General features: G+C 40.6%; 1 protein-coding gene across 2 annotated transcripts in view; it reads left to right on the top strand.

Annotated features, from left to right (window-relative positions):
* Nucleotides 1–2375: 2375 nt before the first annotated feature.
* The window catches only part of sh3gl3a (SH3-domain GRB2-like 3a), a 48415-nt gene continuing 25384 nt past the window's right edge, over nucleotides 2376–25406 (top strand). For both annotated transcript variants that reach the window (XM_053322722.1, XM_053322717.1), the window contains exon 1: nucleotides 2376–2526. In XM_053322722.1, coding sequence (XP_053178697.1) covers nucleotides 2482–2526 — 45 coding nt within the window. In that variant the 5' untranslated portion in view covers nucleotides 2376–2481. The remainder of the gene's footprint in view (nucleotides 2527–25406) is intronic.

Below are 25406 nucleotides of genomic sequence, written 5' to 3'. Positions count from 1 at the left end.
AATAACAAAATGCATCTTGCGTTAAACAAATGCGTCAAACATTTTGACATGTCACTTTGGGAAAGCACAGCTGTACAAAACATCATGAACATTTTAGGGGTTCTGGTATTGAACATTTTTCATGTCACAAGGGTAATTCATAACACGAATCATGGCTGCATTAGATTTATATGGGAGGTTTTACAGCCCCTGTGTTGTACATGCTGACACATCTAAATGGAACACAGTCATTATTAGTAACACCTGTGCTTTTACTACTATTACGAGTTCAAATGTGTGATGTGAAAAAGACTTGAATACTATATGACTATGAATACCTGCTGGCTGTCATATAAGTCATTTCTTCCTTCTTTAACAATTACTCTTTTCTAACTAGAGTTCATGTCAGATTGAGCTATAGCTTCAAGTTACTCAGCTTCATTCACTCTTAAACAGAAAATGTCAGGAGTGTTCAGAGAACCTGACAGAAACACTGCAGAGGTGTCAACAGGAGAGGGTTTTTTTAGACTAGTCTCTGAATGTGTGAAAAGTGACATTTCACAGTCCTGCTTGAACTGTTCCTCTTCTCGCCTGACTCATCATGACTGCCAAATATTTTCACATACGAAACTAATTAGATAAGACAAAACTGCACATTTCATTGAATGTAGTGTTTTGGACATTGTGTGTGTGTGTGTGTGTGTGTGTGTGTGTGTGTGTCTGTCTGTGTGTCTGTGTGTGTGCGCGCGCGCGCGCGTGTGTAATATAATAACAGCCGTAGAGTTATTATATGGAGAGGCTTATTAAACATTATAGGAAGTTGACTACAGGTGACATTTTTAAAGCCCGCGTTTCTCTCCGCCGTGGTTTCCTCGCACTTGCAGCTGTGAGCCAATGGGCTTTGAGAAGTGGCGACATCTCTGCGATTCAGGAAACCCTCTCCTCCGCTGCTACACAATGATTAAGTAAAACGACGTAAGTCCCACATCCGGTATTTCCTTTCAAAATAAAATTATAACTAACCAACGTCTTCAACTTTATGACAAAGAGGTGGACAGACTGGTGAAAATGAATGTGCAATGACTTCATAATAAATTGTATATAACACTTATAGTTATATGAATTATATGTATATAACCCAGTGGTGGGCAAATAGCGGTCCATGGGCCATATCTGCCCACCAGACTAAAAATATTTGTCCATCTAAAAGAAAGTTTTCCAATATATACAATACATTGAATCTTTTACATGACTCTTCATAAATCTACAGTAGATAACAATGTTAACACAAGGCTCATGTAAATCCTAATAGATTTGACTTTGTAACATCTCATATTCTTACTAGATGAATAACAATAACACACATAACATCATTTGGATGATTTTAGTAGAACTCGTGTGAATATCAGTATTTTGCTTCAACCATAACTAAAGCAGGCCACTGTTTATTTGTCTGTGGATAAGTTATGAATTAGATTTCGATGCTTGTAGTGTAACACAGAGGGTGTGTTCATGAGTGTTTTTTTAGCCAAATAAATATCAGTCCTCACATACCGATAGGAATGATGAAATCTACCCTCAGATACAATCATAAAACTCTTTTATATAAATCAGTTTATTGTTGAATGGGTTAAAATGTATGTATGTAAACTGAATATATTAATAAGATATCTGGCTTTGTTTTATGGTACCTGTTTGTAGGCGTCCCTGATAGACAATGCTGAGACACACTGGCTTATGGCTGAACCTAACCACTGCCATAGCCTGTAAAGACAAAAACTCACCCTTAATCTGTAGAATTAGTTTATTAGTTTAGTTTATTTTTGCACAAAAATTACACCAAAAAAAGACATAATGACAAATAATATACAGTGCAGGCAGAGGCAGAAACTCCCAATGGGCTTATTTAAAGCCTCCACCTAAAAATGTTAAAAATTACATAATATTACAGAATATAATATGACTCAAATATATATGTAATAATAAAAATAAAAACAGAAAACAATGAAAGTAAATGTGTGTGTGAATGTCCAAGTGTGTGCATGTGTATGTGAGGGGGGCAATGGCCTCGACATCTGTGCATAGATGAAAAACTGAATGGAACAAACAAAAACAGACAAAATACATTAAGAAAAAATAATTACAAAACAGCAGTTAAATGGTCCTTCAGATTTCAGATTTTCAATAGTTTAAAAAAAGTTTTATGGATAACAAGATGTTGTTTGTTTTGTATTAACCAGAATAGAAAGCAGAGAAATGTGTTAGGTAGACAGGAAACAAGTTGATACTTTTATTTTTACAACAATCAAACAACTTTCGGCGCTCCTCCCCTGCACTGTGTTAACTTGACTGTACTCAGATCTTGCTGCAATCTTGAACGGTGGTGGTGACTGATGAGTACAGTGCTGTGGACTCCGCTGCCTCTTTAGTCTTTTCCAGTTTTATTCAGTGTTTTTACGGAACATTTTCTCCAGAGGTGAAGCCTTTACACGGTGATCGAAGATGTCTGTGGCCGGGCTGAAGAAACAGTTCCACAAAGCCAGCCAGGTATGGAGACGCCTGTTATTCTTCCTACATAATAACAATTGTTTGGCAGTGAACCGTGTTTGCAGCTAACGGTACGAGGATAAGAACACATGAAAAGTAGCCAAATTCAGATGATGTCATTGAATCTAACTCGACACTGTTTGGAAGCATAGGAAGCTGTCTGTGAAACGTTACTTTCTCGCTCAAATAGGCTACTTGTGTACGGAGTCACCGTCACACCAAAGTCCCTTTAAAAATCGTAACATTCTGCGTTAATCAATAATAATCAATAATCAATCTCCTGTAACTTGTTTGACTTTATAGAAGGACATTTACCAATCACTGAAATCTCACGGACATTTCGGCGTAGGTTTTGACGCATAATTTATTAATCTGGCAACACGTTACTTTAATAACTTCTTAAATGTTAGAGGAACAGGTTCACGTTGTTACCGAGCTGCTAGTGTCAGTGGTAGACACTGGTGATGTCATACTATCAAGAGAGGTTGTAAGAAAAGTGAAATACAAATAAAAATCTTTATTTTTAGAGTTTGAACGTTTCTAGGTATTATTTTATCAGAAACATTCCCAGGCTATAGTAGATTTAAAATCAGGCATTTTTCGGTTGTAGTTTGGCGTGATGTTATTCTGAATCTCTGGATTTGAGACCTGTAGCTGTTAAGACTCTGTTGAGCTTGTGTACGTAGCTACATGTGTTCTGTCTAGATGTTAGAGCAAATTCCTGATTATTCAGATATTTTCATAATATAAGAATCAAAAGTAGTACACCTGCCTTCTGGAGACCAGCCAAGTGTTTCAAACTTGTCAGGTGAAACACATTTAAAGGACAGTCTCTCTTAAAGCAGCAGTCAGTAAAGAGGTTTTCCTCTCTGTAATCATTCCTCCTGTTCATACTGACTATTAAAAGATCTCCTTCAAATGTGCTTTCAATGGAAGTGATGGAGGACTAAATCATTTAAAAGTAGATGATCAGCTTCTATTGAGCTTCAGCAGTATGAGTTATCATATCAAGTGATATCTGACACATTTACAGTCTTTTTACCATCAGATTCCCTCTTAGTGTTTCCTGTTGAGCTGTGGTGGAAGTATAGGAACAAAAAGAGGAACTTTGCTACTAAAAACACTGTAACACTGAAACATAGAAGATGAAGATTTGACTCATTTGGACGCTGAAGCTTCATATTAGCTTCACATCAACTTTTAAACACATTTTGACACACAAGGAGGACTGTGGATTTAGTCCTCCATCACTTATGAATGGATCTTCTAAGGGTCAGTATGAACAGGAGGAATGATTACAGCAAGAAAAACAACTTTGAAAATCGTGAACTCATCCTTTTAACTTTCAAGGTGGGTGGAATGACATGGAGCTATTAGAAACATTACAACAGGCCTTTTATCATAAAAGCATGGTGACTGTAGCTGTTGTTGAATCTCTTGTTGAAAATCATCCATGTCACTCATATAAAACAGCATTTTCCCACAGCCTCCGGCCACCGAAATACATCACGGTGGGCGGCAGTGAGTAACTGTGATCTACTTGTAACATTTAGCTCACATTTCATGAGAATCTAATGGTTCTTGGTGGGAAATGAGGAGTGGCTCTTTGTTGAAACTAGTGAAACTTGTAAGCAAGCCAACAGCAGAGTTCCAGGTGGAAACTGATTAGATTGGAGTTTGGCATTAGGTTATCCTCACAGGCTTGATGTCCATCTGTTTGGGAGATTCTCATCATGCATACTGATGGTGCATTAGGTTATTGGACACAGAGTAAAGTATCAAACTTTTACTTGTGTTGGGGTATTTTAGTAAAGGATGTTAATACTTCTTCCATCACTGCTCAGTATCAGTCAGTACTTTTATATTAGGACAGGAAGAGACATGAGTTTCATTGTATGTATCATTAGTGTGTTATTGCTTTTCAAAGCCACAGTGCTGAGTATCCCTGTACTCTCCTGCATCCATTAGAAATCATTTCAGATATTATTATAGCTGTAATAAACAGATGCTTCATTGTGTAACAGAGTAAGTCCTCACACACTGTGTCTATCATATAAACCCTTCTTGTCAGCAATTCTGTGTTTCATATCCAAAATGTTGAACTTTTGCTTTGTTTTTTTTTTCTCCCCACACATCTGATAATCTCTGCTTTGCTCAGACACAACAGGGTTCAGGTCTGGACTTGTCTTATTGGCTTCAAATCGAGTCACCTAAATATTTCAGCTCCTTGTTCACATAGTGTGTGACCATGTTGTCAGCTGCTGATACAACACACTTCATGACAGGACATGTAATATCTTACAACAGTGGTGACTAAAATGCAACAGCATGCTAAAACAAAGAGCACTGTCATCTCAGACTTTATCTTGTGACCTTTTTGTAACACCATATGACTTAATGTAAGTAATCCAGCCTGACTTAAATCTCTTCTTCTGTACTTACTCTTAATATTTTTGAATACTTAAGTGCACTGCATCCTTCCATACTTCTTAGTGTGAATGCACTTAAGCACTCAAAATATGAAGTGTAAGTACAAAAGTATGACATTTGAGACACAGCAGTAGTTCACTTACCAGTTGACTTTTCTTACACTAACTGGTTTGAAGAAAAAAAAACGTGATGACAAATGCTTTGTTATACCACTCTATTAATAGTATGTACTCATGCCTAATAGAGTTGCTTCTCGTAAGTCTTATTTAGGCCACAAACACAGGCCTGGACTGTAGAATGAGCTGTAATATAACAGATCAATAGACAGAAACTTTATTGATCCTGAGGGAGATGTAGGTATAATGACTCACATGCTTTTTTTTTTTTGAAGAAATCTTTATTGTAAAAGAACATACAGTAGTATACAGAACAGTACATGAGGGATAGTCAGGGGAACATTACACAAAGATATTCACAGATGTACACTTTGAGGGTTTTGTAGCTTTTTATTATTGGATTTAGAGATCAGATTGATATATTGTTTAGTCTCTTGGAGGAAAAATGCAAAGTGAGATTTTTCTCCTCTCTAATTCCAGACTCCTGTCATTCTCACTCTGTGCTGTGACATCACTTTTCCCTTCAGTTTTGTGATTGGTGCTAACAATGTGTCAGTCACTTCCTTCAAGATGTTTAAACCATAGACTGTATAAAATAAATGGACGTAACATCCGTGACGTCACCCATTGGTTTGTGGACTGCTGCTCGGAAGCCAATAGTTTCGAATCTAGGCGCCATCTTGAAAATTTCAGGTGCATGCTGGGAAAAATAAAAACACAGATTCTTATATGGGCGGAGCCAGGAGTGGAGCGGGGGAGGTTGCTATGGTTGCGATGGCTGGATCTCGAGGACATTGTGCAATCAATGTCCATACGCCTTGTGCATACCCTGCTTTATCGTCAAATATAAAATCAGAGAGGCCAAAATGTCACAAATGAACATCATACTGCATTGAAGAAGGCTTTAAACTAGCGACTGAGACCATAAACACATTTTGAAAACGTTTACTGAGGTTAGAAATCAAGTGAGAAGTTGGTGAATTCTCCATTGACTTGTAAAACGAAATCCTTTTGACACCAAAACGGTCGCCCCCTGGTGGCCTTTTGATAGAATACAGTTCTAAGTTAAAGGGTGTCCATATGTGCACTTGGCACCAGGACACACTAGGCCGCAGTTCGATGATTGACTTTGTAGTCGTGTCGTCGGACTTGCGGCCGCATGTCTTGGACACTCGGGTGAAGAGAGGGGCGGAGCTGTCAACTGATCACCACCTGGTGGTGAGTTGGCTCCGATGGTGGGGGAGGATGCCGGTCAGACCTGGCAGGCCCAAACGCATTGTGAGGGTCTGCTGGGAACGTCTGGCAGAGTCTCCTGTCAGAGAGAGTTTCAACTCACACCTCCGGGAGAGCTTCAACCATGTACCGGGGGAGGCGGGGGACATTGAGTCCGAGTGGGCCATGTTCCGTGCCTCCATTGTTAAGGCGGCTGACCGGAGCTGTGGCCGCAAGGTGGTCGGTGCCTGTCGGGGCGGCAATCCCCGAACCCGCTGGTGGACACCGGCGGTGAGGGATGCCGTCAAGCTGAAGAAGGAGTCCTATAGGTCCTTTTTGGCCTGTAGGACTCCGGAGGCAGCAGACAGGTACCGGCAGACCAAGCGGAGCGCAGCTAGGGCGGTCGCTGAGGCAAAAACCCGGACATGGGAGGAGTTCGGTGAGGCCATGGAAAAAGACTTCCGGACGGCTTCGAAGAGATTCTGGACCACCATCCGGCGTCTCAGGAGGGGGAAGCAGTGCGCCGTAAACACTGTGTACGGTGGGGACGGTGCGCTGTTGACCTCGACTCGGGACGTTGTGGATCGGTGGAAGGAATACTTCGAAGACCTCCTCAATCCTACCAACACGCCTTCCGGTAAGGAAGCAGGGCCGGGGGACTCGGGTGTGGGCTCTCCTATCTCTGGGGCTGAGGTTGCCGAGGTGGTTAAAAAGCTCCTCGGTGGCAGGGCCCCGGGGGTGGATGAGATCCGGCCCGAGTTCCTCAAGGCCCTGGATGTTGTGGGGCTGTCATGGTTGACACGACTCTGCAGCATCGCGTGGACATCGGGGGCAGTGCCTCTGGATTGGCAGACTGGGGTGGTGGTCCCCCTTTTTAAGAAGGGGGACCGGAGGGTGTGTTCCAATTACAGGGGAATCACACTCCTCAGCCTCCCTGGTAAGGTCTATTCGGGGGTGCTGGAGAGGAGGGTCCGTCGGATAGTCGAATCTCGGATTCAGGAGGAGCAGTGTGGTTTTCGTCCGGGCCGTGGAACAGTGGACCAGCTCTACACCCTCTGCAGGATCTTTGAGGGTGCATGGGAGTTTGCCCAACCAGTCCACATGTGTTTTGTGGACTTGGAGAAGGCATTCGACCGTGTCCCTCGGGGGATCCTGTGGGGGGTTCTCCGGGAGTATGGGGTATCGGACTCCCTGATAAGGGCCGTCCGTTCCCTGTATGACCGGTGTCAGAGCTTGGTCCGCATTTCCGGCAATAAGTCGGACTTGTTTCCAGTGAGGGTTGGACTCCGCCAGGGCTGCCCTTTGTCACCGATCCTGTTCATAATTTTTATGGACAGGATTTCTAGGCGCAGCCAGGGTGTAGAGGGGGTCCGGTTTGGTGACCTCAGGATTGGGTCACTGCTTTTTGCAGATGATGTGGTCCTGTTGGCTTCATCAGACCGTGACCTCCAACTCTCACTGGATCAGTTCGCAGCCGAGTGTGAAGCGGCCGGGATGAGAATCAGCACCTCCAAATCCGAGGCCATGGTCCTCAACCGGAAAAGGGTGGAGTGCACTCTTCGGGTCGGGGATGAGATTCTGCCTCAAGTGGAGGAGTTCAAGTACCTCGGGGTCTTGTTCACGAGTGAGGGAAGGATGGAGCGTGAGATCGACAGGCGGATCGGTGCGGCGTCTGCAGTAATGCGGACTCTGCACAGATCCGTCGTGGTGAAGAGAGAGCTGAGCCGAAAGGCGAAGCTCTCGATTTACCAGACGATCTTCGTTCCTACCCTCACCTATGGTCATGAGCTTTGGGTAGTGACCGAAAGAACAAGATCGCGGGTACAAGCGGCCGAAATGAGCTTCCTCCGTAGGGTGGCTGGGCTCTCCCTTAGAGATAGGGTGAGAAGCTCAGCTATCCGGAGGGAGCTCGGAGTAGACCCGCTGCTCCTCCACGTCGAGAGGAGCCAGATGAGGTGGTTCGGGCATCTAATCAGGATGCCTCCCGGACGCCTCCCTGGTGAGGTGTTCAGGGCACGTCCCACCGGTAGGAGACCCCGGGGAAGACCCAGGACACGCTGGAAAGACTATGTCTCTCGGCTGGCCTGGGAACGCCTCGGGGTCCCCCTGGAAGAGCTGGACGAAGTGGCTGGGGAGAGGGAAGTCTGGGCTTCCCTGCTTAGGCTGCTGCCCCCGCGACCCGACCCCGGATAAGCAACAAGAAGATGGATGGATGGATGGACAGTTCTAAATTACTTTCGCGTTGGCGAAAGTAACTTAGACCAGAACTCCCCGCCTGGTTTTGACATGAAAAGTTCACCAGGGCAGTGAAAGGACTTTTTAATGTGAAACATCTGCAGGAAGTATTGAACTTAACATGTAACATCCAATGAAAAAACTGGAAGTAATTAGTGAGTAAAAGAACATGAAAATAATAAAAACCTGGTGCCTCTCTCTTAGTGCCATTATGGTAAAGAAAGAATTTAGATCATTTACAGCACATTTTTATTCACACTTGTACTATTTGCTTTTCCCCCTCAAAAATTCCTAGAATCACAACCTCACTGCTAGGAGACGTTCCTCCCTTCCCTCTCTCATCTCATCTCACGCAGCATCTCTCACATCCCTGAAATTTCCACAACAACAAATAGCATCAGTTATCTAAACGGAGCGCTCTGACGTTGCCGATGATGACCTTAGACTAGAATCTGGGTGAATCATAGATCAGGACTCACATTAGGAGATTTATTGTCTCGCTGCTCAGAGACTCATTGTCTTTGTCCCCTCACAGGAGAGAAGGAAATCTCATTTTGGGGGCGTCTGGGCTCATGCAGGAGAATATGACTGTCATTATGTATCTGATTACTCGTGAATTTCTTCTTTGTGTGTGTGTGTGTGTGTGTGTGTGTGTGTGTGTGTGTGTCAGCTAAATGTCAATCTGCCACATCCTGTTTGTGTGTCTGCGCTTCTCGTCATTGCCCCTGTGTGTGTGTGTCTGTGTGTGTGTGTGTGTCTGTGTGTCTTCCCCTCCATCAGTAGTTTCTCTTTCACAGCCTGTTTGATGATGTAAAACGGAGGCCATGCCAGTTTATCTCTTCTTCTGTGGGCCGTGATTTCACATGTAATCACCCCCGTCTGCAGTATCTTCTATCTGTTTTTTTTTCTCTGATCTGGGCCGTGTCGTTCTCTGACTCACACACCTGAAACAAATTCGGAGCTCGCAGCCATTTCCCGCGACTAGAAAAATATCAGCAAATAACAATATCAATCAGACTTATCAACAGCCGTGTAAAAAAAGCAAACAACAGTTACATTTTTAGAAGGAGCTGTATGTCATGGATGTCAGAAAACACAGTTTGGTATTCCACCTGTTTCCTGTTGTGGATATAGGACAGTGAGCAGATGTATGAATCTCTATCAGATACTGCAGAAGATAACCGGGAAGGGAAACACCTTCAAATCCTGTTTGTTTCAACTGTATCACAATCTTTTTCTACTATTATTGGACAAGAGACAAGAAAAATGATCCCCACCCTAGTTAGATAAATAAATCCGTTGAACATAGTTAATAGAGCCAGACTGATATCGGTATCAGCATTGATGTTGTTCCATATTTGCTGATATTTTTTCTAAGTTACATAGGCAAGATTTTATGTGTATCTGATTCCTTTTCTTAACTCAAGTTATACGTACATGTTTTTTGATTGTATATTTTTTAAATCATTTTTAGAAATTTAGAATGATTGAATTCCCATTGAAGTTTACTTTTAGTGCACTGATATTGTGTTTGATAACCACATTGTAAAAAATGTGCATTTTATGTATATATTCTGCATATATAAGATTATCGGTTGATATGTTAATATTTTATTGATATATTTATTGATATTTTATTCCCTAATATCGGCATCGGCATAGGCCCTAAAATAGTTAACACTCAGTACTGTTAAAACCGCTACTGCATTCATTGTGTTGGAACTTTGAATGAGAAACTTGATGTTTTGTTTCATCAGTCCAAAAGTCTAAAATGTTAACATATTTCATGCACAAAGATATTAAAGAGACAAAAGCGGTAAATCATCAATCAATGGGATTGTAGAGTGGGTAAAACACAGACTGTCATTATGGTTGAGGTCCATGTATCATATGATGAGTCCATATATAAACATGATGATGTTAGTAATGATGTTATTGTACAATAAGTCCATAATGTAAGTATTGTGACAGGCCTAATCTCATGCATGTGTATGAGGACACACATGCACTGACAGTCCTGCCTCTTCTTTTACACACCATTCCTGCAGATGACTGTAGTGCACCAATAAAAAGCAGCATTGCACCCACAAAGACAGAGAAGAAGAATGCAAGCTAGTAATCTGCTTTGCAAATGTTTTATAAGGAAAGAAATGAATTAAACACAATGTTTGGGTGAGAAAGGCTCAATGCAAACATAACTTGTTTATTTACCAGAAAACTCCACAGGGCATCTTTAATATCTTATATCTGAAGATGGTTATGTGTTCACTTGTGTATTTACTTCTGATTTTGTCCTTCAAAAAAGACATTATATGGGTCATCATGTGACTCTAAAATGACTGAAACTCACATTAGTACATAACAATTCCGACTTATCAGTCAAACTTATTTGAAGTGAGCGCATTATAAAACACGAGGAGCTGTGTTAAAATATCTCAGGTTTTTTTAATAAGAAGTCAAAAAGAACTAATAGCTGATCTTAAAACTGTCTTGAGTGTGCTAGTATTAACAACTTTGTTACTCTTCTAAAGCAGTACTTTTCTCCAAAATATCATCCTACTGATAAAGATGTGATATTTAACAGGAAAAAAGCAGCTGTGTCACACTTTTTCCAAACCCCATCTGCACCATTGTTTTGTCTGTTACAAGATCAGCTCCTGAGGCTCAGAACATACAGAATGTTCTAACAAATCACACCATGTCTCCCTGATAATGAGAACTAGATTAGTTTTCACCTCGCTTTTCAGTCTGACATGGTGTTCATCACATTGAATAACAAGAGTGTAGCAGTAGTGGTTGCTAGGGGAACTTTGGTGGCATCGTGTCACACACATATGTTAATTTAAGACATGTTATGTCGGTAAGTTGATGCACAGCTGTTGAAGTGTCATCCATGCTTGTTGCCATGTGTGTTGGTAGTAGATTCTGGCTCTTGTACAGGCTTTGATAGTGTGTATATGACAGCAGGACAAAAAACATGCAACAGAAGCCATGGATTTAAATAGCCCACTCAAAGCAATAAAAAAAAAACAGATTTAATATGTTGTGTCCATTTTAAGTTAATTGTTAGAAATGAGCAGTGACTGTGAACGTGAGAGACTGTTTGTTTATGGCATGTTGTGTCCTGAATACCAGCTGAGCCTTATCGGCCCTGTCTCTAGCCACGACTTGATAACAGCACTGTTGTGTCTCCTCCACTGTGCAAAGTCCACAGACACTAGTGCGGGTGGAACACACTGTCAGAGGATTGGTTGCTAATACTCACACCACAGTGTCATAAAAATTCAAAATCAGTTAGCCAGTTTGTCTTTTCCTCCACTCTGATTAACACGTGTCACTTTTTGGTTGATGAGTGACATAATGGCATTGTGTTTATCCCAGTGTGTAGAACTCCTACGAGCACCATTCATTTATATTTTTACACTTGATTTGATCTTGTACTGCTACAGATTGTCAGTAGTAAGAGCAGAAACTGCCACACTCTGTTTGTTTGGATGAACAGCAGTCTGATAGGTGACTGCTGCTATAGCTAGTGTGACCCAACAGATAAGAACACAGTAAATAAAGCATGATAATAAAACTAAAGATTCATTACATCATCTACTAATCTGCAGTCTATTCAATGTCGGAAAACAGAGAAATATGAAATAGAGCCTGATGTCATAACACCAAGGTGACGAATACCTTGTTTTGTCTAAATCCAAATGTATTCAGTTTACTATCATTTGTCACACAGATACATTCTCAAATTTGAGGACCAACAATTATTTTTGGCTTTTTGGCAAGATGATTATTTGAATATGAGAATAATATCTGATTCATTTTGTTTCAATCGATAATTGTCCAATCGTCGCAGCTCTAATCTTCACACTGTTCTGTCGACTCTCCATGTAAACTATTTATGTCACAGTTTATTGGATTGTCGTCACAACAGCTTATGTAGCCAGCTATTGTCTATATTACTATAAATGTTGTTATTGCATGTGTTACCTTCACTAGACAGTGGAAAGTGCAGGGAGACAGGAAACGGGTCTAGAGAAGGTTCATGTAGCAAATATTAGCGGTTGGAGATGGACAGACTGTGGTTAACAGTCGGCTACTGTGGAGCACAGTTTACATTACAGCTCGGTTTTACGATTGTAGACATCTTGCAGAAATTCTAATTAATCAAATTATTTGTCACAGCCATAAAGCAGGATTCTGAACCAAGTCTAACAGTGGAGCAGAGTGTTTGCATGCACCCCTGCAGATCAGTTATCACAGTAAACTCTGTCCACCTGCAGCCTGTAACACAGATGCAGCTGACACCTCTGTGAAAAGAATGAATCCATCTTTAATGATGGAGAGACAGAGGGACTGAGCCACGGTCGCCTGCTGGTCTGGCAGGCAGGCAGCTTTTTCAGCTCATTAACATTTCAACAGCTCATCATCATCATCATCATCATCATTGTGTGACGCCCAGGCTCTCCCAGTGGGTGTTACTGGTTGTACATGAGACCTTTCCAGCTGAATAGTATCTGATACATGATATACAGAAATAGGGCGTCTCCCTGGAGGATTCCCCCCCTAACAGTGAAATATGATACTGCAGCTTTACTTTTCCACAGAGTAAAGACTCTGTTTATTATCACAGTTTGTCAAGTGCTGTCAAGCTGCTGTGTTCTAAAGAGGAGAGCTAACTTTTGCTTTAAAAAGACAAATTACATTTCGGTACCGTTTTCAATACATTTTGATACATTTTGATATGTTTTGATAACTTTTTGATACGTTTTGGTATCTTTTCATTACATTTAAGTACATTTTCTATAAGTTTCAGTAACTTTTTTATACACTTTGGTACCTTATTGATATGTTTTGGGTTTTTTTAAGTATATATTTGGGGCTTTTTGCCTTTATTATACAGGTTAGTAGAGAGAGAGAGATAGGAAATGGGAGGCAGAGAGGGGGGGCAATGACACGCAGGATAGGACAGCTCGGTACGGGATTCGAACCGGGGTAGCCTCAACACATGGGCTAAACACTGCCACCTATTGATATACATTAAGGTACATTTTCGATTTTTATACGCTTGGTATTTTTTTTTTTATGTTTTCAATACATTTCATATGTATGTGTAAAATGTGTATATATATATATATGTGTGTGTGTGTGTGTGTGTGTGTGTGTGTGTGTGTGTGTGTGTATACATTTTCTCCATGACAAAACCCACAATGTCGACGAGGGTGGTATGTCTGTTTATAAGAATCTTCTTGCCCAGAAGAAAAAAGAGCGCCAAAAACTACCCATAACTATGTTCTTCTCTCTCTCAAAAATTAAAAAAAAAAAAATAACGCAGTCTGGGGATTTTTCCTTAAAGGTTGAATATGGAGAATGAGCAGAACACCACCATCTAGTGTCTCGAGTTGGTAGTCGCAACAACCAAAAATAATTCCAGCAGTCGGGTTGCCAGGTTCGTTCCCGAGTGTGTCAATCGATCAGCCTGTGCCATGTCAAGTGATGAATCATACAGGGTAACGACTAATTTCGACCAATTAATTTTACAGCAGTATTTAACGTTAGCCAGTCTTCAACTGGAAGTCTTTCTTTGAGTGGTGTGTAATCGATTAGCTAGCTGGCTCCCAACTCAAAATGATTGTTTGTTTCTGTAGCCTGATCGGCGTGAGCAGACCAGCAGCTTCCACAGCAGTGACAGTGAGGCTGAAGGCAGATGGAGAGATGGAGAGACTGAGGTTTGCACAAAGATAGTAGTCAGGCAGTGGTGTGGTGATAATGAATATAGAGATGGGTAAACTGATATATATACTGGCAAAATATAGAATGGTCATATAGCGGAACTAACGTTGCCAACATTAGTTGTAATGGTTACATTGTAACGGCAGTGGGAGTAGCAGTTAAACCTGTTAAACTCCAAGGTCCCCCAATTAGGAGACCTTGAGACTCTCCGCAGCAAAAAGGCATAAAACGCTGCCCTAATTATGTAGCAATACAGTCATACTGCACATCAAATTAAATAATAGAAACTCCGCTACAAGCACATACAAGTCATTTTTACAAACACCAAACACAACTCAAACACCAAGCATATTAATGATCAAATATCAAAATCAGAATAGCATCAGAAAGTCAACCTACTCTCCACATTTCCATTGCTACCGTTTTGATACTTCATGGTACACAAACAAATAGCATCTCATATGAAAGCTAAGACCCTGGTGAGTTCAACAGTACCACTATTATTGCGCTAAAAACTCAGTGAACCAGCAGCCAAAGAATACAAAGGTAAACAACCACTTATTTACAGCGACTAACAGATATTCTGTCTTACCTTTGAAGTGTTGTGATGAAAAGTTGTACTTGAGAGCAAAAAACGCTGGTTTTAGTGAGTCCAACATGGTGGTGTTTCACCCAGTGCCAGCCTACAGTAGCTGCGCAGGAACAACAGACAACCCTGGCAACCCACAATTCCGGCCGCTAATTGGCTGGTACAATGTACACAGAACGTGTCAGAAAGTCATTGTCGAACAGTCAAAACTTTTTAAAAATATTAAAACTAATTTTTTTTTTATGGAAAAGCAATACTTTCATTTTGTACCCCTCAAAACACCCTATGGGTGTATTATTATTTTTTTAAATATAGCTTTTAATAAATATTCTACATATTCAATCTTTAAGTCGGCCGTTAAATCCCTTGTTCTTGCCCATCATTGCTGCGGCCCCGTCAGTGCAGCATGCCACAAGATTGTCATAGGACAGGTTGTTGGATGTGAAATAAGCTAAAAATATATCCTGGCCCGTTGTTGTTGTCTCTAGATTTGTTAATGTAAGAATGTCTTGTTTCAAGTCATCGCCGTCAATGTACTGCACATAAATGATGAGCACGGCCTCGCCTGATACAGTTGTCGTTTCATCCAGCTGGATGGCAAAAGAAGTATTCCTCAGTTTCTCATGTAGCTGGTTTTGGCAATCTCCCGCCATTTTATCGATCCTGTCTTTGACCGTGTTGTCAGAAAGTGGGACGGTTTTCACTTTATCTGCTACCTGCGGTCCACACAGCTTCTCCACAATTTTTAAGCAGGCGGGTTTAATTAGCTGCTCCCCAATGTTGTGCAGCTTTTTAGCTTTGGCGATTAGCTGTGAGCACTCAAAAGATGCCTCTGTGCCTCTTTGTAAATCACTGCCTACTCTTTCAAAAGCCTTTCTAATAAGGATCGACCAATAATTGGCATGGCCGATAATATCGGCCGATATTCAGCATTTTTATGATAATCGGCATCGGTCGTTTTTTCCACTGATAACCGATAAAATAAGTTTATATTAAAACGCGTTCCTTTGGCTCTTATGCAGCCGTCTCTCTGCCTGAAGTCACCACTCTTGGCTGTGTAACAATGTCCCGCCTACAGCGCCCACTTATTGGCTGCACGGCACAAGTGACAGCCAATCAACACTGCAGCTTCTAGATGCAGCGCCACAGAGAAGAGAGGAGGAGAGGAGAGGAGAGGAGGAGAGGAGAGGAGAGGAGAGGAGGAGAGGAGAGGAGAGGAGAGGAGAGGAGAGGAGAGGAGAGGAGAGGAGAGGAGAGGAGAGGAGGAGAGGAGAGGAGGAGGAGAGGAGAGGACTGCTCCGTGAAGTAGCAGTGTGGTGTTTGAAGGCAAGGCAACAGAAAATGTTGAAGTTGCAATAAAAATACTCTATGGTGAAGTTTTAAAGACACCACAACCTTATCAGTTTCAATTAAATGCATGCCCGGAAGCAAAATTTGGACCTACCTGCCTGCCTATATTCACATCAAGTGCGACACGATTTTGCAAACAGCTTAAATGATTACACTTCTAAATAAATAGCACCACGGCAAAAAAAAAAAAAAAAAAAGAATGATCAAGTGAACATGACCTGGAGCTCCTTTATTTAATAAAAAGAAGACATAGCAACATATGGGTACAGCAAGTAGCCTACAGATTAAGAGCTGAACCTGTTGAACACTTTTTGTTTTTATATAATAAAACAATTGCTAGAACCATTTCAACCAAGATCAGAGTTTGTGTTATTCTACAAAAGTTTAAGGTCTTTTTATCACAGATTTTCACAGTGTACAAAAACAAACAAACAGTATACTGTATTCAGTCTAATCCCAAGTGTGTTATTCTACATTTTGACACCAAAATTAAAATTTTAACTGCAAATGAATATCGGTTCTAAATATCGGTTATCGGTTTCCTTCATTACTAATAATCGGTATCGGTATCGGCCCTTAGAATACCATATCGGTCGATCCCTACTTTCTAATGTCCGTGGATCTTTTTGACTGTGCCAGCGTCTTTTTTCTCTGAAAAAAATCCCGACTTTCATCAACAGTGTCCGGGTGTTTTGTCTCCTGGTGTCATTTCAGTTTAGTTGACTTCATGCTATCATTAGCTAGTTTCTCGCCACAAAAAATACATTCTGGACGGCTGCTGTCCTGTCCTTCGATGAACCAAAGTCCAGCTCTCAAGATATTGCCTCATTTTCTTCTTAGATACCGATAAGTCATCTGCACTTTTCCGTTTCTCAGACATGGTATTTCATTCATAAAGCGGAGCACTTAGAGCAAAAAAAAACATCCATGGTGCATTAGCAACCTGCTGCTTGCTATCTGACCGTATGAACGTGACTGATGGTCAGAGATCAGCGTGCTTACTAATATTTTTAAATGTGGACTAAAATGCATTTCCAAGTGGGTTTATACAGACTTTGATTATTCCATTAGATTAATTCTGGTTTATTTATTTATTTATTTTTTTTACTTTTTAAATTTTTTTTAAATTTTTTACAGCCAAAGTCTCGCAACCCCCCTGAGATTGGGCGGGCCCCCCAGGTTGGGAACCACTGCCTTATTGATATGTTTTGGTACCTTTTGATATATTTTCGATATGTTTCAGTACCTAAACATAGTTTGCTCTGTACAGGAGCTGTACAGTAGCTATTCTTTAATTGCAAGTGAAGAAGACAGTGTGTGGGATGTCCTTCTTCCTCTCTAGTCAGCCCATAGTCGACCTACAGCAGTGCAAAACTTCTGCTCCTTGATGTTGTTAAACTTTAAAACCCTCACTATTTATTCATGTAAAAGCAATATGAGCAGACAGTAGACATTATTAACAACATCTGCGGTTCATCATCAAGGCTGCTGCATCTTCTCTCACAGCATCACAGTTCCCAGTTCAACTCTCTGACTTGACATCAACCAGAACAGAGCTTTATGAAAAACATAAATATGAAATTAGAGCAGTATCATGCTTCATGGTTCCTCAGCAGCTGTCACTCTGATTTCTTCTTCCGCTCATACCAGGCAGGCCTGAGTGAAGGAATTATAATGACATTAGTTGCGGCCAGAGCTCAACAGCTAGAAGCACCACTGATGTTAACGGACAAGTGTGTCCCTGCTCTGGACAGTCCCTCTTAATGAGTCAATTACCTGGAATGGCAGGTTGAACCCAAGCGTGACAGAGGAGGATTAATGCAATAATGTAGCGCCATCCTGTCTCGTGTTGAGAAAATATTAATGAATGTCGTTGTAAATCCTCTGAGAGTGTGTTTTCAGTAGAACAATGATTTTTCCTGACTTGCTGGCAGCGGTTTTGATCTCCTGGAAACAGAGCGGTGGTTCTTTTTAGCTTCTGTATTTTTCGCTTCTTTGTTGGTTGTGGGTTAGATATGTTTTGCCTGACTGGCCTAAATGGATACATAAACAAAAGTGTGTCTGCTACGCTGCCTCTTCCTTCCTGCGCATACTGAAACTCGATGAAAGTTCCACCCACGACTCGACTGCCTGATCACACACACACACACACATAACTGTAGTTTCATATAAAGCCAGTGTTGTTGGGTTGATTGGTGTGTGTGTGTGTGTGTGTGTGTGTGTGTGTGTGTGTGTGTGTGTGTGTGTGTGTGTGTGTGTGTGTGTGTGTGTGTGTGTGTGTGTGTGTGTGTGTGTGTGTGTACAGTAAATGCAAGGATGAATGGCTCTTTTCATGGTGTTATCTAGCCAAGGACACCTCAAGCTTTTCAACTCACACACACACACGGGACACTACACACTCTATATAAGTGGCATATATGAAGTTTGGTTTGTGTAGTGTTAAATATGCAGGTATAATATTAGTTAGATTCCTTAAACTTCTACTATCCAGCATGAAATAGGTAGTAGTGGGAATACTAGACATTCCCATAAAGCCCTGTCGTTGACCCTGTCAAATCAATGAAGAGCAGCTATTCTTACAGAGGGTTTGTTTTTATTAGCTACACACACACACACACACACACACACACACACACACACACACACACACACTCCACATCCTCTATCATGAGATTCTCTGTTTAACCAGAATGGATTCATCACAGCTTTGGTATGCATGTCTGCCTTGTGTAATCTAAGCTCATGTCTCTACTACTTTTAATAATTCCACCAGTCAGTCAGTCAGTGTGTGTGTGATATGCAGAGTGTTGACTGCACAGCTCTTTTTGTGGTGCATTTATTATACGTCTCTCATCAACCGTGTTTCTTGTCTGTTTTTTGGCCAAGTTGAAACCCATAGAATTGTATTTTATTTGGCATGGCAGCCTGCCAGGCCTGCACAATTATAGAGAAAACATTGTCTTATATGCACTGACTCTATGGAACTGTTTGAACACACAGTGACAAATAAACATGGATTGCAAAAAAGGCTTTGCAAAATGTTTGATGAGGAAGGAAATGAAGGAAACAAATCTCTTATTTTGACTTATTTACTAAATTAAAGAGTACGGTCTACACCTGCTCTATGTGTAAAATGTCTTCATGACTTTTATTGTGACTTGGCTCTATATAAATAAAATATAAACTTCAGTTGCTAAAAGCTAATAGGTAACACTTTGTGGGCTTGTTGATAGAAGGGATCGTCCTCTGTCAGGCCCCCCCCCCCCCCCCCCCCCAAGACACCTGAAGCTTAGACGCGGCTTCTCGATCTTCTGTTAAAAAATGGAAAAATGACCCATAACAGATCATATTACACTACACAAACATGTAGGAGGAGAACTAAAGTAGCTGCTAGAAGTGAATACCATTCGGAAATATGGTTACAAACAAGATGTCAGTTTCATATCAGTGGGGGGACTTTAGTGTCCAACTGGTCCCACCTACTGCACAAACAGCCTTCTGCTCAAAATAACAAGCATAGTTTAATCTAATAATATGTACTTGTTAATGTCTGATTAGTAGAATTTCACAACTGACTCCTTCTACTTCTAGAAATACTGTATATAAAGCTGTGTACAGGTTAGATATGCACAGCGTAGACCTGGTCTGCCCTCCTGCCTCTGCCTCTGCAATGCAGCTCCTTAGAGACACATTCTAACAATATGGCTCTGCACATACAAACACACACACACACACACACACACACACACCAAAACAAGCCACAGCAACACAGTTCCTACCTACATGTGTCCAAGCTAGGGACTCACCACAGAGAGAGATGCCACATTGTTTTAAAGATGTAATATGAATTCAGACATTTTCTTGTAAACACATTAAATAGATCATAAATGTATTTCTAAAAAAGCATATCAACCATTTAAATTTGATTAGCATAAACCTGTCCCTGCTGCTGTAGAGGTATAAATACATTCAGCACACTACTACTACTACAGTCTACAGTTAGCCAGTTAGCCGCCGAGTTAGCAGCAGAAAGCTCTCAGACGTAGCGTCCATGTTTCTGGTAGAGGTGGTGACTTTGATTGACAGGTGACACTTGGTAGGGGGCGGGGTTTCAGCGAACATGGCAGGCATTCCCACAGCGTTTGGTATCAGAGAAAGAGGCTGATTTTTACACAACTTTGAAGCATAATTTCATAAATTTGGCAGTTTTTTTTTAATCATTCAAATGTGGCAGGGTGGTTAACAACACACTTTTCTGTGGTATGTCAAACTCAGAACACATATTTATTCTTACTTTACACAGACTTTAAAGTCACACTTCAGTTTACTACATGTCGCTTACTCTCCTACCAACAGTGCGTGATCGGTGACAGACAGACACTGAATCACTCTCTTGTTTACGGTGTTTCACGTGACATTCTGCATTCTTCTTCTTCTCCGTCCTCGTCCCTGCAGGCACACAGACCAGCCTACCTGGAATGCATCATAACACGTTCACACTCGTTTCCCCACAAGATCCACCACACCGCTTTATCTCTGCTTTACAGTTATTAGTGTGAACCAATGTGAACACTCTGAAGAATGAATTAACCTTGCTGCCGTTAAATCCAAACTTTCTTATTAACCTCAAAATCTTCACGTTGAATCTCCTCCGAGAGGTTAAGACCATTTTTTTCCAGCTCGTGTCAAATAGTTTAATGAGTCTTTTGAGGATGAAGTGACTTTATTTCAGTATTAGTTAGATAAAAGTTTAGGGCTCTAATGGTCAATTGAATTACTTTTGTAGTGTAAGCCTACTACATTTAGATAAGTGAAAGTACATGCTGACTCACTTCTTCATTATGACTGTACATTATAAAACTATGAACATATGTAAGCCTCTGCTGCTTTTACTCGAACACTTCTCAAATAAAGCTAAAATACTAAATTGAATAGTTGCTCCTATAATATATAAAGTAATATATCATGTTCTAATAGGAATGTGTGGTGTGTATGTAGTATTAAATGACTAGTAATTTGAATAGAGTTTGGTCTATTGGTTTTTGGAGCTCTGGAGCTCAGTGAACTTCCTGTTATATCTCACATGTTGCATAACTAAATGTGCTGTACAGTATTTGGGCCAATGAGGTTTTTTTGTGTCCATGTGGGTTAGTCAAATTTAAAGGGGTTAAAATGTGAAAATAAACGTATGAATAATTTACACACATTCTTTTTTGTGGACTCAGCATCAAATTTCTGCTTTTAATCCATTTTGAGAGAATATATTAGAGGATTATAGCAAAAATGTCTAAGTGGTGTAACCATAAAAACATTCAACTTGCTTAAAAACAGTAAATAGTCAATAAAACACCATATCAAGTAGTTTGGCATGATCTTACATTATAACTTTTATATTAAATAAAGCTAATGGAATACAATTGTTCTAAATATTACATTTAATCTGGAGAATCATAGAGATCAGATTTGTTTTAAATGAAGTCATTATTAGTATAAATCCACTTAAATACACTGTAGGTGATAAAATATGTAATATGTATCATTCTTCTGTGGTTACACCATTTGACATTTTCAGGAGCATTCAGTCTTACTTTTGGTAAAAAATGTCATTTCAAATGATATAAAACCAACAAAAATACTAAATGTACATTTTAACAAACCTGATGCTAATTTATTTTAAAACTAGTTTTTAACATATTTTTGAACTGCTCATTTTGCCAACCCTTGTCACTCCTGATGTGGAATTTCTAGAATATCCTTGTCTGCTAATTACAAGGCTATCTTATTTAGCCAAGACTCATCTGTGCATATGTAATGTGTTTTTTACACAGACATGAAGTCTTATCTCTGTACTATATCTGACCTTTTTCCTCAAAGGTCAGCGTTCCCTTTAATTCATGACATGAAACTGTGCTGTGTGCTAATGTTGTGTTTTCACAGTGAGCTCAGACCGCAGTGTAAATTTTGTTCAGTCAGTGTAATGAATCAGATTTGTTACGTGTCAGGCATGTAATTACGTTTGTCAGTCAAGAAGTGAATAATGCTTTGAATAAGCAGTTGGTTCTTTGATGTGATCCATCACAGAGAGCCATCACTTACTTCCTGCATATCTAGAATGTTGATAACTGTCATAGGTTATGAATAAATTACTGATTATGTGTCATTTAGTGACACATAATCATAATACTGATAATGATAATAATAATAATACTGAGTTGGGGTTGGGCGATATGATATAGGGAACATATCTCTCTGTCTCTGTCTCTATGATAGATCTCTTGTGGGGAAAAAAGAAAAATGAGTTTTGGGATGGATTAGAGTGATGTGGGAGTCATCCTGTGCTGTTACATGACTCAGCTTCATTTGAAGTATTGACATTCATGCCTCATGGGTAAGTGATGTTGAAGGTGGACACATTGCTATATCATACCAGAGTGTCAAATCCAATAAGTGATAAGCATCAGCATGAGTCATGGATGTATTAAGCAGTCATTACAAGAATGGCTGAAATTCCTTTCTGGAGATAATCTTCCCCATGTTATCAGCAAGTGGTTGTGTGTGTGTTCAGTATATGAGTGGCACAGAAATGACTTTAACTTTGTGAGGAAACCTAAACATGATCCTACTGTTCCCTTCATTCAGGATCAGACTATAGACTATAGACATAAATACATACTGTCTAACATCTCCAGCTGCAGACTTTACTGCAGTGTGAAGGAACTTGCATTATTCATTAGTATCAGTATTGTGCCCCCCACCTTCACCTCCAGACAATCCAGTAGGTGGTCATTAATAATGCAGATTATATGTAAATACATTCTGAAACAGCCTCTTGGAGGACAGAGGGGAATCTGGGCTGTAAGGAAAGATGGATTCAGAGAAATATAAACTTTTTTTGGTGTATAGCATGTTACATGTTTAAAATAGTCCAAAAGGCCATAACTACAGATCTTTATAATAGCAGATTTTTAATACTGATTTAAAAATACCTTCAGTATCTGAGTAATGCACTGTATTTGTATTCACATGACTGTTGCACCAATATGACGAAATACATAAATTCATTAGGGATGGAAGGAAGGAATTTGTCGTTGTTGTTGTTCTTTTTGGGTTTTTTTAATTGTCTCACTTCAAATCTAAATGTAATGATATAAAATAATGACCAATTACACATACAAATTACAAAATACATAAGAAAATTTACACAGTACATACAAATTTACAAATGTGCACATACAATATACAAATTTAAAAATGGCACATACAAATTTCAAATAACATGGTCGAACAAAAGTTGTTCTGAATGGATATAGTCAAAGAGGGAGAGAAAAGTGGATTGTCACAGAGTGGAGGGGAGACTTGATATTATTTGAATAACAGCGCTCATTTCAGACCAGAGACATATAGTCATTATAGGGTGTATAATGGAAAAGCTCAAACCTTAAAGTCCATGTAAAGTAAGAATAAATATGTGTTCTGAGTTTGACATACCACAGAAAAGTGTGTTGTTAACCACCCCTACCAAGTGTTACCTGTCAATCAAAGTCACCACCTCTACCCGAAACATTGACGCTATGTCTGAGAGCTTTAACTCAGCTGTTAGCTCAGCGGCTAACTTGGCTGCTAGCTTGGCGTCTAGCTCAGCTGCTAGCTGGGCGGCTAGCTCAGCTGGTAGCTCGGTGGCTAACTCAGCTAACTGGCTAACTGTAGACTGTAGTAGTAGTAGTGTGTGCTGAATGTATTTATACCTCTACAGCAGCAGGGGCACGTTTATGATTTTCAGACCCGCCCACTAAATCCTGAACACAGAAATCTTGAAACACAGTTTGTGAAGCCTAGCTCCACAATTCAAATCTAAATGGTTGAAATGCTTTTTACACCTTTTTTAGAAATACATTTATGACCTATTTAATGTGTTTAGAAGAAAATGTCTGAATTCACTTTACACGGTCTTTAACTCTGCAGAAAGGTGAGGGCCAGAGGGAGATTCCCAAGCTATCTGATCATCCAATAAGCACTTCTGATTGAATATTCTGGCCCCTCAAGTTTCTCAGTGATTCCCAACCTCATCCATCATACCTCAGCTCTGTTCTGTAGATGGGTTGTTTACATGGCAGTAGGCACCACCATTCGTTAAATAGCCTCCAGCTGAGAGAGTGATTAACAGTGGTGCTGGAGCACAGCCTGCACCTCCACTGATCTATGACAATTGGACTGGATTCCTAAATGCAGTTGAGAAAATGGATGTTTGGTGTTCCTGTGACTCAAATGGTTGAGCATGGGTCATGATGTTGAAATAAATAGGAATGATCCTTTAACAGTTGAATATGGAAACTGTAATAACACAATACACACAATAATATTGTTTATCGCGATTATTCCTGAGACAATATATCGTCCAATAAAAGCAGTTATGGTGACTCTGACTATATGCATAAAACGTGCACTGTGCCATATACTCAGTTACAGTGTTATTATCTGGCAGCTGGCTCATTATAGAGTTTGTTTAGACTAAGCTGTATGAGCAAAAAGACAAGGATATTGTGCTGCAATGTTGGGGTGTGTGTGTGTGTGTGTGTGTGTGCACTCAGCAGAGGAAGGAACCAGCAGTGTGTGTGTGTGTGTGTGTGTGTGTGTGTGTGTGTGTGTGTGTGTGTGTGACCCCTCTGCTCCCTCAGGCCCATCTGTACAGCCTTCTGATCAGAGTGCAGGAAAAGAAGGAACACTCAGATCCCTCAATCAAAGAAATGACCGTAAACGAACACACAATGCTGGAAGCCGCTTTGATCCAAGAATAAAACGAACATCCTGACACCGAAGACTGCAGCTCACTGTAGGGTCCCTCCACGTCCAAACCCCCCCCCCCCCCCCCCCCCCCCCCCCCACATCCTCCATCAATCGGAGAGGTTTCACTTTCAGAGCGACTTTGGGGATCGTGTTGGCTCTCAGTTCACCTCTCGGGATAATTGCAGCTGTAATGTGTAGATTAGATGGCGTCAGTGTGGATTAAAAGCGAGGGATGTGCACTCTGCTGGGCCAGCACCAGTCATTTACTGCCCCAGCTGTCACCTGCTGCTTGCAGCTTGTAATACATCTGACCCTGGAGCGTGCCATTGTCCCAGCCTGCCCCCCCCAAACCCAAACATTATCTGTCTATTTAAAACATGTGACAAGGCACAGCACTAAAAACATGTAGAAAATGAAAAAGTAAAATAGGA

This window comes from Scomber japonicus, chromosome 1, assembly GCF_027409825.1.
Source record: "Scomber japonicus isolate fScoJap1 chromosome 1, fScoJap1.pri, whole genome shotgun sequence".
Lineage (NCBI taxonomy): Eukaryota > Metazoa > Chordata > Actinopteri > Scombriformes > Scombridae > Scomber > Scomber japonicus.
This window is presented reverse-complemented; position numbering and strand designations above follow the sequence as displayed.